Genomic DNA, 15,935 nt, shown 5'->3' with positions numbered 1-15,935 from the left:
TTATTCTAATAAGGTAGGGTTAATTTGGGTTATTATCTCCCAAATATTATTCATTGTAAAATTAAATTTCACCAATTTTAAAAGTTTTTTTTATTTATATATACTAATTAATGAAAATTCGGGTTAATTTTATGTAAAGTTAATAGTTAAAAATTGATAAATAATTTGATAAATTTAATTAAATTATTATCTAATTGCTCTCAACTATCAATTTCACATCAAATCTACCCACGCATAATTGTAATATTATTTTTTTTAAAGAACAAAAAAAACTCATTCCTAATAACTTAGCTATTTGACTCAACATTATTGATAATATACAAAGAACAAAAATTATATCAATAAGCTTTATTTGTTACCACATCTGATGAAGCAACTATTTTTTTGTCAACATGCATGAAACTTTGGCACTTAAACAGTTAAACGTTCTTGTTCAGCAATTCATGTGCAAGACTCGAGAGTGCCTTGGTAGAAGAGCCATTTTCACTGAGTGCAGCAGCAGCAGCATAACTCAACTCTTGAATCCTCTTTCTCATTTCCAACCCTTCTTCATTACCGTGGTCCATGATTCTCTTCACAACTTTGGCAATTTCTTCTCTGTTCACAACCCCATCCTCTTCACCCTGTGGCCTCGCTGCAACTCTGAGCACATCCGTGAGCAGAATTGCATTCATTCTCTGCTCAGCAAACAATGGCCATGCAATCATGGGAACACCATGAACAATGCTCTCAAGCGTTGAGTTCCAACCACAATGACTCAAGAACCCACCAGTGGAGCCATGAGCAAGGATCTCAATTTGTGGTGCCCATGATGGAACCACTAGGCCTTGTTCTTTGGTTCTCTCCACAAAACCCGGTGGCAAGTATTGAATTGGATCCTCCTTTTGTCCAATAACATAACCGGAATTCGGAATCTTGTTTGGGACTCTCACTACCCACAAAAATTTGTGTCCACTCAATTCCAATCCGAATGCTATCTCATTCACTTGCTCCTGAGAGAGTGTTCCACCACTTCCGAAACATATATACAACACAGATTTCAATGGCTGATGGTTCAACCATGCAACACATTCATGAATCTTTTCATCTTGGTTTTGATTAGGTTGAGCAACGATGGGTCCAACCGCATAAACAGAACAAGAAGAAGAACCGTTGTGTAAAGCTCGCAAGGCCTCTGGTTCTAAATCATTGAAGGTATTCACTATGATTCTATCAACCAAAGAGGCTTTCTGGCACACACTGAGAAATAGTGTGTAGATTTCACCTGATCGACAAAACAGAAGCGGATCTGGAAGGTCCTTCACCTTAAAAGAAGCATAATCACAACCAGGAACAGCCACTCTTCGTTCCAAGTCAAGAAACTCGGGTTCGGATTCAAATTCGGAGGAGAAGCTTTCATCAAACTTTGGAAAGGAAAGAACGAAGGAGAGTGTTGCAGCGCCAGAGGCAAATGCAAGGTAGGAAGAGACGTTGAACTCTTTAGCGAGATGAAGTGCTTCGAGGGAGAACGCGTCAAGAACTAAAGCAACAAGGTTAGTTCGAGAACTCAATGAAGCTAATGCGTCTTTGAGAGAGGGAAGAGTGTGGCGAACGGTAAGGATCATCTGGGGAACGGGGTGGTCGGTCTGAAGATGAAGGTCTTGAATGTTGACCGGAGGGAGAAAAGTGAAGTCAATGTTTGAAGGGAGAGTGTTGATGATGGCGATGGTGGAAGGAGAAGGAGGACCAAGAGTGGGAATAAGGAAGGTGACATGGAAATCATCTCTGTGATGAAGAAGAAAACGCTTTGCAAACTCAAGAAGTGGTATGAGATGGCCATGTCCTGGGCATGGAACCATAGCAATGCATGTTTTCTTCTTCATCTCCATCTCCAACTCCATATTGATGGAACTCGCATTTATATGCGCCGCACATATAAATTATAAGAAGCGGTTGTGATTTGTCTGGGTGTTAGAGAAGTTCAGGCGCGAGGATCATAGGTAAAATAGGAAAGTGAGAGTTAAAATAGAAAAAATGTTTATTATTTTTTGTTAGGTGAAAATTCAAGTCAAGTCGACTTAAAGTTGATATATGAGTTTTCATCTAACAACTCTTAGATATCAACTTTACATATCAACTTTACGTGAAGTCGACTGCACCTGAGTTTCTACCTTTTTGTTATTATTTACTCATCAATTTAATTTTTAATTTAATTTATTTAGTCTAATAATTTAATAAAATATTTTAGAGTAAAGTATTGTTTTTGTCCCCAACGTTTGGGATAAATCCTATTTGTGTCCCTAACGTTTAAATTGTCATATTTGTATCCCTAACATTTGTAAAAGTGATTCAATGTTATCCTACCATCAATTACACATTATGAGCGCTTTAGTTTGAGTTTTAAAAATATCTTCTTGAAGTTAGAATACAAATGTCTGAGATAGAATCGATAATTCATTCCGAAAAATAACTCATCAAAAGTTGAAACTAATTCCTACAACATTTATATAATTCACTTTTCTAGGGACATAATTGAATCTAAACACAAATAGTGGGTATAATATTAAAATCGAACACATCTAAGTGAGACCTAAGTAAGAATGAATACATTCAAACGAGAATAATTGAAAAATATAATCTGATTTGTTAGTATAATTGATAGTAGGATAACATTGAATCACTTTTATAAACGTTAAAGATACAAATAGGACGGTTTAAACGTTAGGGACACAAATAGGACTTATCCCAAATATTAAGGATAAAAATAATACTTTATAAAATTTTATCTCATATTTTTAAATATTAATAATTAATTAATGACCAAAAATAATAAATTTTGATTATCTCTTAATATTTTTCATTAAAAAATATAAGCATGTTAAGTAAATTATTTAAGAATTTTGATGCCAAGAAATTTTCATACGATTGGTAATTAAATATATTAAATTATCAAAAAGAGAAATTAATGTTATTAGGATTAATATTTTTTAATAATATTAATGCATATTTTAAGTTAATATTTTATTTTTAAAAAAAAATTCAGAAGCTAATAATTTTTATTTATATTGACCAAAACTTTTAGTCTGCAATCTAATATTCTTAGTTTAGCAGTTTAATACTATATTTATAGTCAATATTTTTAATTATTACTTGTTAGTTAAAAATAAAGTTGTGTTGATTCTGTAGTAATGTTTTTATTTTTATACTATTAGAATTTAGACTTTAAAATTTAAGTAAGATTTAGAATTTAGTATAAAAGTATTTTTATTTAAAAATTATTGATTAAAGATTATAAATTTTATTGATCATGCAAAATTAATATTTATATAATTAATTATCTATTTGAACTATTTAAATGATTTCATTACATATTTAAGTATTTTTGTCAACCAAATTTAATTAAATTGGTTCAAATTCAATAAAAACTATTCACACAATGTGTATATAAATTACATATTTTTTCTTCGCGTATTTCTTCTTACTCGTCATTCTTGTAAGGTATCAGTGCCTAACTCTAAGAGAAGAACAAGAGTAGTAGAACATGGAACAAGAAGAGAGAATTGAAGAAGAGAGAAGGGTTTCAGTGATTTGGTAAAAGTGAATTGAACTATTACAAACACTTTGTGACTAACAGCTGGCTATATATATTGAGCCTAATGACAGCTAACTTGTAACTAATCTAATTGAGAAAGAGTGTAACTAACTCTGTTAACTCAGCTTAGCTTAACTAATTCAGTTTTAGCTTAACTATTACTCTATCATGCACTCTACTATCTGATTCTATTATTTTGCTCAACACTTATTCCATCATGCACTCTATTACTAAGGCTTCTAAGATTTCTCTGCCATATGCAGAATGCCTTCATTACTAGGCATGTTTAGCTCATGAATTGTTTCTGCTGCTCCTTCAGCAGTGGCATTGCACGACAGATTTGGCTCAACATTTAACCTTGCTCTAGCACTGTCAAACGATCCAGAGGCAATTGCCTTTGTAAGAATGTCTGCCAACTGAACAGACCCCAGAATATGACTGACTTGCACTAATTTCTTTGTGACATAATCCCTCACAAAGTGAAGATCGATTTCAAAGTGTTTAGACTTTGAATATAGAATGGGATTGGATGCCAAAAGCACAGCACTCAAGTTATCACAGTATATTATAGGAGTGGAAACTATGACCCTTAACTCGCTTAGTAGGTTCTTGATCCAAATTAGTTCTGCAACTAGATCCGCCATAGCTCTGTATTCAGCCACTGTGCTTGACCTGGCTACCACAGACTGCTTCTTAGATAACTAAGAAACTAAATTCCTTCCTAAGAAAACACACATACCACCAGTCGACTTTCTGTCATTAGGGTCTCTCCCCTAGTCTGAATCACAATAGGCTGTGATATTCAAAGAGTCATTCCTGCGGAGATGTAAGCCATATTTTATTGTGCCACTCACATACATGAGGATTCTTTTTACTAGTTTCCAATGAGACTCCAACGGGTCCTGCATGAACTGAGAGATTTTGCTTACAGCATAAGCAAGCTTTGGTCTTGTAACTGTAAGATACTGAAGACTGCCTACCACTGAATGATAAAGTGCTGGTTCATCAAACTTATCACCACCAAACTAAAAGAATTTTAGTGATGATGGAAGAGGTGTTCTACAAGGTTTGCAGCCCATCATGCCTGCCTTACCTAGTAAATCATTAATATATTTCTCTTGGCTGAGTAATAGTCCTCCACCCTTAGTCTTGCTAACTTGAATGCCTAGAAAGTAATGAAGGTCCCCCGTATCTTTGAGTGCAAACTTGCAATTCACTTGATTCACCACAGTAGTCATAGCATTGGTTGAGCTTCCAGTGATGATCACATCATCTACATACACAAGAACAAAAGTGGAGATATTGGCATCAAATTTGGTGAAGACTGAAACATCAGAGGATATGGCAGAGAATCCAAGTTAATGCAGAGCTGTAGACATCTTATGATACCAGGCCCTCGAAGCCTGTTTCAAACCGTACAACGCCTTGGTAAGTTTGGAGACCAACTTTCCATCACCTTGCACATAGTCCTGTGGTTGTCACATATACACATCCTCAAGCAACTCTCCATGCAAAAATGTATTATTTACATTCAATTGTCAAATTGACCAATTGTTTGCTAATGCAAGTGTCAAGACTAATTTTATTGAAGTTGGTTTAACTACTGGGTTGTAGGTCTCAGTAAAATCAAATCCAATTCTCTGAGAGAAGCCTTGGGCAACCAGCCTGGTCTTGTACTTCTAGAGTGTGCCATCAGAGTTGTACTTAACTCTAAAGACCCACTTGCTTCCAATAGCTTATCGGTCCTTTGGTAGAGCTACAAGCTGCCATGTCTTGTTCTTTAGCAGTGCTTGATATTCATTATCCATGGCTTCCTTCCATTTCGGGTGAACTATAGCCTCTTTCATTGATCGTTGCTCAACTGCAGCATGATAAGCTTTCGGTCGAAGACTGCCAAACTTACTTTGTGTGATCATAGGGTGTATGTTTTGGGTGTGGGCACTGGGCGCAGGTTAACAACTAGGGAGAACAATTTCTAGGGCTGAAATGGGCATGGGATAGGTGTGGCTGAGGGTGCTCGCTGAGAGATGATGAGTGGAGATGCCATAGGGGATTGGGGATGGGGATGAAGCTGAGGGTGGTTGGCAGCGGACAGAGGGTTGGGTGGTATTTATGGAAAATGGAGAATAGTGTTGAGAAGAGTGTTGAGAAGCTGTCGAATGATCTGTGACATGTGATGGAGGTAGGGGTCTTGGTGAGCAGTGAATGTCTTGAAGGGAAATTACATCTCATTGAACACAACAGTAGTGACACCCACGAGATGATTTCCAGTTTTGAAGGGAAATTGCATCTAATTGAACACAACATTTCGTGTGATCACCACTTTGCCTTTTGGTGTGAGACACTTGTACCCTTTATGAGCAGTACCATATCCTAAAAACACACAGGGTGCTGACCGAAATTCAAGCTTGTGACGATTGAACGGCCGCAGATGGGAAAAGTAAAGATAGCCAAACACCCGTAGACAGTTATAGTCTGGCTTCTTACGAAGTAGCTTCTCTGCTGGATGATGCGTGAGCATCTTTTCTCTATTTTCTATTTATTTTAGATATAAATTTATTGAGTTTTAATTAGATTTTAATGTTACAAGCCTATTTGGATGCTACTTTGAGTCGCTTTAGTGTTTTAATTATTTCAGGTGAAGTTTGGATCGGTTTGGCAGAGTTTGTGTGCAAGAAAAGAGAAGAGTTTGGAGTCTGCCAAGCTGGTGCTAAACGCGGACCTGGGCGTTTAGCGCCAACAAGCCAGCAACGAGTGGACGCTCTCTACCATTAGGGGCGTTAAACGCCAAGCCTGGCGTTTAGCGCCAGGAAGTCAGAATCGAAAGGGGAGTTTCTGCCCTCTAGGGCGCTAAACGCCGAGTCTGGCGTTTAGCGCCAATGATGCAGATCATTCTTCACCAAAGGAGCATCTTTAGTTGGATTTGACTTTTAATTATTATATTCTTATTTGTTTTAAGTATTTCTAGTCCCAAACACAACCTTTTGAGCTTTAGTAATTATTAGTTTATTTTATTTTCAAATCAAATTAGGTTAGATATAAAAGGAAAAAGATTTTTCCCTTCGGGAGATCTCTTCTCTCTTCCTCATTCTGCATTTTCACACTTTTGAACCCTAGTTTTCTCTCTGAATCAGAAGCAACTAAACCTCCTTGGTTAAGGTTAGGAGCTCTGTTTATTTCTATGGATTGATACTATTGCCACTCTATTTTAATTAATATATTGATTTAATTTCAAGGATTACTTTCGTTCCTCATCTTATGAATCTGAGTGTATTAAAAAATAACTCTTATTCTACATGAATTCTTGTTAATTCTTAGAAAAGTTATCTCACTTGAATATTAGATTGAAAGTAAATTCCTCCTAAACTGCTAATTATTTGGATTTAACGGGATACGTGACATATAATCCTCTTATATTTGGGTAATTAGGGTTTATGTGGCTAAGAAACTAGAATTGAACGTAACCCTCTAATCTATATTAAGTGACCAAGAAATTGGCGGTTGATTAGGTTAGAAGAGACTAGATCACTAAGAAATTAGGGTTTAGTCAATTACAATTTGCCATGAAATGAATCTTACATGATTAAAATAGTTGGTAAGAAAATTTAATCCGGAAGAATAAATAACTCTGAAACCTTAACTGTTTTCTCACATTCATTTCACACTAATTCTACTGTTTGCGTTCTTACTTTCTGAAGTACTGTTTAATGCTTTTGAACCTCAATACATCATATTTTGCTTGCCTGACTAAGTAAGTCATTTGACTATTGTTGCTCAGTCCATCAATCCTTGTGGGATCGACCCTCACTCACTTGAGGTATTACTTGGTACGACCCGGTGCACTTGCCGGTTAGTTTGTGGTATTCTAAAATCCGCACCAAGTTTTTGGCGCCGTTGCCAGAGATTGACTATGATTGATAACTAACTGTTGTTTGATTGCTTAGATTATGCATTCTTAGTTTTATTTCTTATTTATTTTTGTCCTTTAAATTTTCGAAAATTTAGTTTTATTTTACTTAAAATTATTCTCTTAATTTCTGAAATTAAGTTTGGTGCTCCGATAGTTGTTCTATTTTTTCTAGTTATTTTCTTTTATAATTAGTTCAAATTTTACACTCCTTTTTTGCTCATTAGTTGTTTGAATTTTTTGTTTAATCTATTCAGTTGCTTTATTTTATTTCTGTTATACAGGTTACTTCACCAAGAATTCTCTTCATTCTAACGTAGAGATTCTCACTTTTCTTTGTTTTTTGTTTGTTTATGAGCAGAAATAGGAATAAAGAACCTCTTCTAGACTTTAATCCTGAGATTGAAAGAACCTTGAGAAGGCGTTTACAACAGGTTAGAGCTTACAAAGTTGGTGAAAATCTCAAGGACAACTTTGAAAAGGAAGCTGAAGAGTCCACTATGGAGCTCAACAACAACAATAATGCGATTAATGCCAATGTTGTTAATCCTCCTAATATGCCTGCACAACCTAGGAGAACACTTGACTCATACACTGCTCCTAGCCCTAATTTCTATGAGAATAGCATTATTGTACCCCCTGTTGCTGCCAACAATTTTGAGCTGAAGCCTTAGTTGATTTCTTTTGCGCAACAAAATTTCCAGCTTCACAGACTCTCGCAAGAAGACCCAAACCAGTTTATTTCTAATTTCTTGCAGATATGTGATACTGTGAAGACTAACGGAGTCCATCCTGATGTCTACAAGCTACTTCTCTTGCCATTTGCTGTAAGGAACAAAGCTAAGCAGTGGTTTGATACTCAACCCAAGGAGAGCTTGGATACTTGGGATAAGGTGGTCAACAGATTTCTGAGCAAGTTCTTTCTACCTCAGAAGCTGATTAAGTTGAGGACGGATGTTTAGACCTTCAGGCAGAGAGAGGGAGAGTCTCTCTATGAATCCTGGGAGAGGTACAAGTTGATACTCAGGAAATCCCTTCCTGATATGTTCTCAAACTGGATTCAGTTGCAAATTTTCTACGATGGAGTTTCTGAGACCGCCAGAATGTCTCTAGATAATTCTGCAGGCGGATCACTCTACATGAAAAAGACCCCTGAAGAGGCTATGGAGTTGATTGAAATGGTTGCTAATAACCAATACTTGTACTCTTCTGAGAGGATCTCTGTGAGGAAAGGAGTCATGGAATTGGATGCTTTGGATGTCATTCTTGCTCCGAACAAGGCCATGTCTCAACAAATCAATGCCATTACCCAGCACTTGAGTGGAATGCAAGTCTCAGCTGTTAATACTCAAGATACATCTTATGACATGAGTGGTAGCTTCCCTCAAGATGAGACTTATGATTATGCTCAATTTCTTCCTGAACAGGTCAATTACATGAGTAATTCCTCTAGACCCCCCAACAATGATCCTTTTTTTAAGATATAATCTGGGGTGGAGGAATCATCCTAATTTTAGTTGGGGAAATAAAGCATAAAGGCACCAGAATTTCAATAACAATCAGGGCCATCAGAACAGGTTCAATCAGAGTAGTTTCAACAATAACAATCCACGTTCTAATTCTCAGAAGTCCTCTAACTTGGAATCTATAGTTTCAGAGCTCTCCAAGAGTACTCTTAGTTTCATGCAGGAAACCAGAGCTTCACTTAAGAACTTGGAGGTTCAGATAGGTCAACTAGCCACAAAAGTTGCTGAAATTGATTAGAGGTCCACCAACACCCTTCCTAGTAATACAACTCCAAATCCAAGAGAGGAGTGCAAAGTTATCACCTTAGTAAGTGGACCAGTGGCAGGTGGGAAAGCACAAGTTATTGAAAAATCGGTTTAAAAAGAAGCTTTGGAGAAGACTGAGGATACTATAGTACATGCCCCTCCAAGGCACCTGGATAACCCCTTTCCGGTTGATCTTAAGCAATATCCAACGTTGCCTAAAGCACCTGAATACAAGCCAAAGATGCCATATCTTTAGAGGCTTCAAAAGGAGACCAAGGACAAACAGTTTTCAAAGCTCTTGGAAGTCTTCAGAAAGTTACAAATCAATATTCTTTTTGCTGAAATTTTGGAACAAATGCCTCTCTATGTCAAGTTCATGAAGGAATTGCTATCCAAGAAGAGGCCTTTAAAGGGAGATGAGATAGTGGTCTTGACCAAGGAATGTAGTGTCATAATTCAGAGTAATTCGCCAAGGAAGATGCCTGATCCAGGGAGCTTTCAAATACCATGTATCATTGAAAACACAACCTTTGAGAAAGCCTTATGTGATATAAAAGCAAGCATAAATTTAATGCCTTTGTCTGTGATAAAAAAAAAGCTATAAATCAAAGAGGAACAACCAACAAGGATAGCATTACAAATGACAGATAAATCTTTGAAGCATGCACATGGAATAGTGGAGAATATCTTGGTCAAGGTGGGTAAGTTCTTCCTCCAAACGGATTTTGTAATTCTTGACATGGAAAAGGATGAAAACGCCTCTATAATCTTAGGAAGACCATTCCTAGCCACTGGGAGAACTCTGATTGATGTGGAAGAAGGTGAATTGATGCTGAAGGTGCATGAGGAGCATTTGATCTTCAAGGTTTTTAAACACATACATCCCTCAGGTGAAGAAGGCAATTGCATGAAGATTGATTTTACTGATCCAAATCTCTAAGAATCCCCTGATGATGTAGAATAGAGTTTGCAGATCAAACCTCCCTTGGTGGGAATCAATACCATTCTCCCTGACATCAAACCTAAGTTTGGTGTTGGGCGTCTGTCATCCACCAAGGAGGAAGTTTCCAAGAAGAAAGTACCCGGGGGATGGAAATAAAAAGATCCCCACTGAAGGTTTCTCTCCAGGGTTGAAGGTGGTGTTAGCTCATAATCCAGTGTTACCTCATATAGTGAATAAAATCCTCTCTCTTGAGCATATTGAGGTACTTCATGGGAACACAGGGAAAAGATTCACAGTGAGAGGGGAGGAGTTGAAGCACTATGATCAATCTCCACCTTAGCAACAATCAATCGTCAAGCTAGTAACGTTAAAGAAGCGCTTTTTGGGAGGCAACCCAACCCTCAGTATCCTTTGCTTTTGTGTTCATTTTAATTTTCATTTATTTAAGATTTTTATTCATAGTTTTTCTTGGTTTATCTATGTTTGTGGTCATGCAAGGTGTTCGAAATAGGAACAGAAGAAATATAAAGAAAGAACGAAGCACCCTGGAGAGGAGTTCATTCGGGTGCTCTGGCACTAAATGCCAAGCTGGGCATTCAGCGCCAGAAATGGCATAAAAAGTGGAGTTGCTTCTGTTTGCTTGGTGCTAAACGCCAGGAGCGGCCTTTAGCGCCCAAGATGGCACAATTTTTAAAAGCTTTCTATTTGGCTAGCGCTAAACGTGGACCCAGCCCTCGTCCCTCAAAGAAATAATTTTTTTACTGCTTCTTGCCCTTATATCACTCCCTTCTTTCTTTTGCAATATTTTTTGTTTTTACTCATCCGTGCGCTTCTTATGTTCCTCCCCATTTTCAGTTTTTCTTTACTTGGAGACAAGCAACAATTCAAGTTTGGTATTGCTGCAGAGCGAGCTCTCTGTTTATATTATCATCAATGGCACCAAAGGGAGGTGAATCATCTTCACGAAAGAGCACAGCCTGAAGAGTGAGATGGTCACCAGAACAACTGAGGTAGTTGAGTTTCTTTTCGTTCTTACCACCCTTCTTGTTCTTATTTTATTATTTCCTGTTCTCGGTTGCTTATTTTTTGTCCTTTGCATGATTTTCAATATTTTTAGTCTTTTAGTTTTAGTCAGTTTGTTTAGTTATTTTTATTTCTATTAAAAAAATGGCAAATGGCATCTCATGTACCGCTCACTGAGATTGAATTTAAAAAGAAAAAGAAGAGAAAAGTGGTGTGAGGACTTGAAATAAATATATATATATATATATATATATATATATATATATATATATATATATATATGTTGAGTTGTCTTGTTTACTTTGATGTGGTGGTACTATCTGTGATTCTAAATGTATGACATGAATAGTACATAATTGATGTTGAAGTTAAGAATGTTAATTCTTGAGGTACAGGAACTTAGAAAAGTATTATGGATTCTCTGAATTAAATAAAAGAAAAAAAATTTAATCCTTAAAGCAAAACAAACAGCAAAAGAAAAAGAATATAAAAAGCAAGGTCCAAGGCTCTGAGCATCAATGGCTAAGAAGGTCAAATATGATTAAAAGCTCAAAGAGTTGTTTTTCTAGCCATATGCTTGTGGTGTAAATGTGTCAAGTAATCCTTGAGACAGAGCACTAAGAGTTGAGGCCAAGTGCAATTACAGAGTATGCTAAAGGCTCTGAGCACCACTGACTGGGAGAAACTAAAAGAAAAAAAAAATTAGAACTCAAAGAGTTCCCTTATTAAGTGCTTGTGGTGTTTTTGTGTCAAGTTAAGCTTGAGACAAAATATTAAGAGTCACGGCTAGACTCAAGGTACAAAACACCAAAGAAAAGATAAGAAAAAAGCTGTGTTCAAGGATTAATTAGAGCTTAAAGAGGAAGAGAATCTATAATAACATCTGAGTTCTAGTTCTAAGGGACATTGACATTTCTCAGCTTCAAAGGATAGTGAGATGCTGAAACTATTCAGGATCACGATATCATTAACCCCACTCAATAATTGGGCAAGAGCTTAAATAAACACTCAAGCCTTAAGCAATGTCTCTTCTCAATCCTGTATTGTTTTTAGTTACTTGAGGACAAGCAACAGTTCAAGTTTCATGTTGTGATGTGTGAGCATCTTTTCTCTATTTTCTATTTATTTTAGATATAAATTTATTGAGTTTTAATTATATTTTAGTGTTAGAAGCCTATTTGGATGCTACTTTCAGTCGCTTTAGTGTTTTAATTATTTCAGGTGAAGTTTGGATCGGTTTAACAGTGTTCATGTGCAAGAAAAGAGAAGAGTTTGGAGTCTGCTAAGCTGGTGCTAAACGCGGACCTGAGCGTTTAGCACCAGCAAGCCAGCAACGAGTGGAAGCTTTCTGCCATTGGGGGCACTAAATGCCAAGCCTGGCGTTTAGCGCTGTAAAATCATAATCGAAAGGGGAGTTTTTGCCCTCTAGGGCGCTAAACGCCGAGTCTGGCGTTTAGCGCCAATGATTCGGATCATTCTTCACCAAAGGAGCATCTTTAGTTGGATTTGACTTTTAATTATTATATTCTTATTTATTTTAAGTATTTCTAGTCCCAAACACAATCTTTTGGGCTTTAGTAATTATTAGTTTATTTTATTTTCAAATCAAATTATGTTAGATATAAAAGAGAAAAGATTTCTCCCTTCGGGGGATCTCTTCTCTCTTCCTCATTTCGCACTTTTACACTTTTGAACCCTAGTTTTTTCTTTGAGTAATGAGCAACTAAACCTCCTTGGTTAAGGTTAGGAGCTCTGTTTATTTCCATTGATTGCTACTATTGCCACTCTATTTTAATTAATGTATTGATTTAATTTCAAGGATTACTTTCGTTCCTCATCTTATGAATATGAGTGTATTGGAAAATAACTCTTATTCTACATGAAATTCTTGTTGATTCTTGGAAAAGTTATCTCACTTGAATATTAGCTTGAGACTAAATTCCTCCTAAACTGCTAATTACTTGGACTTAACGGGATACATGACATATAATCCTCTTATATTTGGGTAATTAAGCTTTTTGTGGTTAATAAACTAGAATTGAACCTAACCCTCTAATCTATATTAAGTGACCAAGAAATTGGCGGTTGATTAGGTTAGAGGAGACTAGATCACTAAGAAATTAGGGTTTAGCCAATTACAGTTTGCCATGAAATGAATCTTACATGATTAAAATAGTTGGTAAGAAAATTTAATCCGGAAGAATAAATAACTCCGAAATCTTAACTATTTTCTCACATACATTTCACACCAATTCTACTGTTTGCGTTCTTACTTTCTGAAGTACTGTTTAATGCTTTTGAACCTCAAAACATCATATTCTGCTTGCCTGACTAAGTAAGTCATTCGACTATTGTTGCTCATTCCATCAATCCTTGTGGGATCGACCCTCACTCACCTGAGGTATTACTTGGTACAACCTGGCATACTTGCCGGTTAGTTTGTGGTATTCTAAAATCCACACCACTGGAGACGTGTTTCCCAATGTTGGTGTTGGTAGAACATTGATGAGTTGAGCTGCAGTAAGGAAAGCGTCACCTCATATCGCATTGGCACTCCAAAACCAGCCATTAGTGTCATCGTCATCTCTACTACATGCCTGTGTTTGCGCTCTGCAGCTCCATTCTGTTGATGGATGTGAGGGCATGAAAATATGTGCCTGATCCCTTGTGATTGTAACTCCTTTGACAAACTAGCATACTCAGTAGCATTATCAGACTGAAATAATTTAATTTTTGTACCAAAATTGCAATTCAACAATCTTTTGGAAATTAAAAAAAAAAACTAATTTAAGTTGTGACCATGCTCTAATTAGATAAAGCCAAGTGAATTTTGAGAAAGCATCGATAAAATTGACAAAATAGAAGTTTTTATTCAAATCTGGCATAGGGGCAGGATTCCATATGTTTGAATACACTAATTCTAATGGTGACTGATACACTGTGTTTGAAATTGGAAATAGTAATTGGTGTAACTTGCCTATGCTACAAGCTGTACAAGACTCTTTATTCTCAACAAATGACAAATTACAATCTTTCAAGACTACACTAACTACTTTATTTACTGCATGCCCTAACCTTGCATGCCACAAGAGAAATTACTCAATTGTGGACATGATAGAGTTGTAAGCAGTTAGAGTTATTGAAGGAGAGAATTTGACAAATTTATACATTCCCTTATCAACTTCACCCTGTAGAATCAACTCTTTGCTTTCTTGTGATTTGACACAATAACCAAGAGCATTAATCTCAAAAAGCATATTATTATCACAACAGAATTGATACACACTCAAAAGATTTTTGGTTATTTCAGGCACATGTAGCAGTTTTTGCAACAAGAACTTCCTAGAACTCAAATCAGTTTTAAAAATGGAATTTCCTATAGAAGTGATTTGCAAACCTGTTTCGTTTCCCACAATTACTTGTTCTGACCCCTCATAGCTTTTACTGTTCATCACATTTTGAGGATTTGGAGTCATATGGTGTGTAGCACCACTATTCGGATACCAGTTTTGATTATAACTAGTGGGTGGTGTTTCTAAAGCACTCAAGTGAGCATGTGGCTGTGACCGGGCTTCTGTATGCTCATAACCTGGTCTTGAATTCTGGATTTCATTCCCACATGACAAATCATACCTGAACCAGCATCTGCAAGCTATGTGGCCAACCTTATCACATAGCTGGCAAACTGATCTGCTACTTCCACCATCATATCGTCTTTTATTTTGATTGCCACTGTTAAATCTTCTATCATTGTCATAGAATCCTCCATCAAATCTTATATAAGAACTTCTTTCATTGCTGGAGAAACCACCTCTCATCGTTCTTCTACCTCATCCTCTGAAATCATCCCTGAAATGCCCTCGACCTCCATAATTATTTGAATGCTGAGCTACATTCGCTTGAATCAACAAATCTGACCTCCTGAATCTTTTTATCATACTTTCATGTGCAAGAAGCAAAGATTCTAACTTTCCGATCGAGCACTAGACTATTGTAAAACTACAGCTGTAATCAATGGTCCATATTCCTCCGTTAGGCCATTGAGTATGGCACTGACATGGTCACTTTCCCTGACTGGTTCTCCAACTGAGGCTAATGTATCTATTGTTTCTTTAATTTCTAACACAGCTACTGGCAAAAATTTTAATGCTACTTAGTTTGTTCTTTAATTGCAGAATTCTTGCTCTAATTTGTGACCAAAGTGATCTTCTAACCTTCTCCATACCTGATATGTGTATAAGAAACCTACCATTCAAGTAGTGAAAGGCTTCGTCATTGATGCCAACAACCAAGATTTAAGCAGAGCATCTTGCCGCTTCCACCTCGCAAATTCTGGATTCTTTTCTCATGAAGTTGTGTGCTGAGCTGGAATATCTTCTCCTGTGATGTGTGCTAACAGATCGTGTCCTTCGATTGTCAATTCTGCTTTTTATTGGAGAAAGTTGTCTTCATCATGTTTCATCAAAATCGGTGAGGACGTGAAGTTAGGTTGGTGCTGAACATGAGCTTCAATGATTCTTGTGTTTACCTCCATGACGATTGAACAAATCACAGCTCTGATACCATGTAAGATATCAGTGCCTAACCGAAAGAGAAGAACAAGAATAGTAGAACAGAAAACAAGAAGAGAGAATTGAATAAGAAAAAGAGAGAAAGTTTCACTAATTTGGTAAAGGTGAATTGAACTATTACAACACACTTTTGTAACTAACAGTTGGC

General features: G+C 36.6%; 1 protein-coding gene across 1 annotated transcript; it reads right to left on the bottom strand.

Moving 5' to 3' along the window:
- Positions 1-333: 333 nt before the first annotated feature.
- LOC112726736 (hydroquinone glucosyltransferase-like) lies at positions 334-2,388 on the bottom strand. The gene has a single exon (XM_025776248.3). It carries the CDS (start codon positions 1,878-1,880, stop codon positions 420-422), a length of 1,461 nt encoding a protein of 486 aa, XP_025632033.1. The 5' UTR covers positions 1,881-2,388; the 3' UTR covers positions 334-419.
- Positions 2,389-15,935: the final 13,547 nt, after the last annotated feature.

The sequence above is a fragment of the Arachis hypogaea genome, chromosome 12 (genome assembly GCF_003086295.3).
Source record: "Arachis hypogaea cultivar Tifrunner chromosome 12, arahy.Tifrunner.gnm2.J5K5, whole genome shotgun sequence".
In the NCBI taxonomy this organism is placed as follows: Eukaryota; Viridiplantae; Streptophyta; class Magnoliopsida; order Fabales; family Fabaceae; genus Arachis; species Arachis hypogaea.
This window is presented reverse-complemented; position numbering and strand designations above follow the sequence as displayed.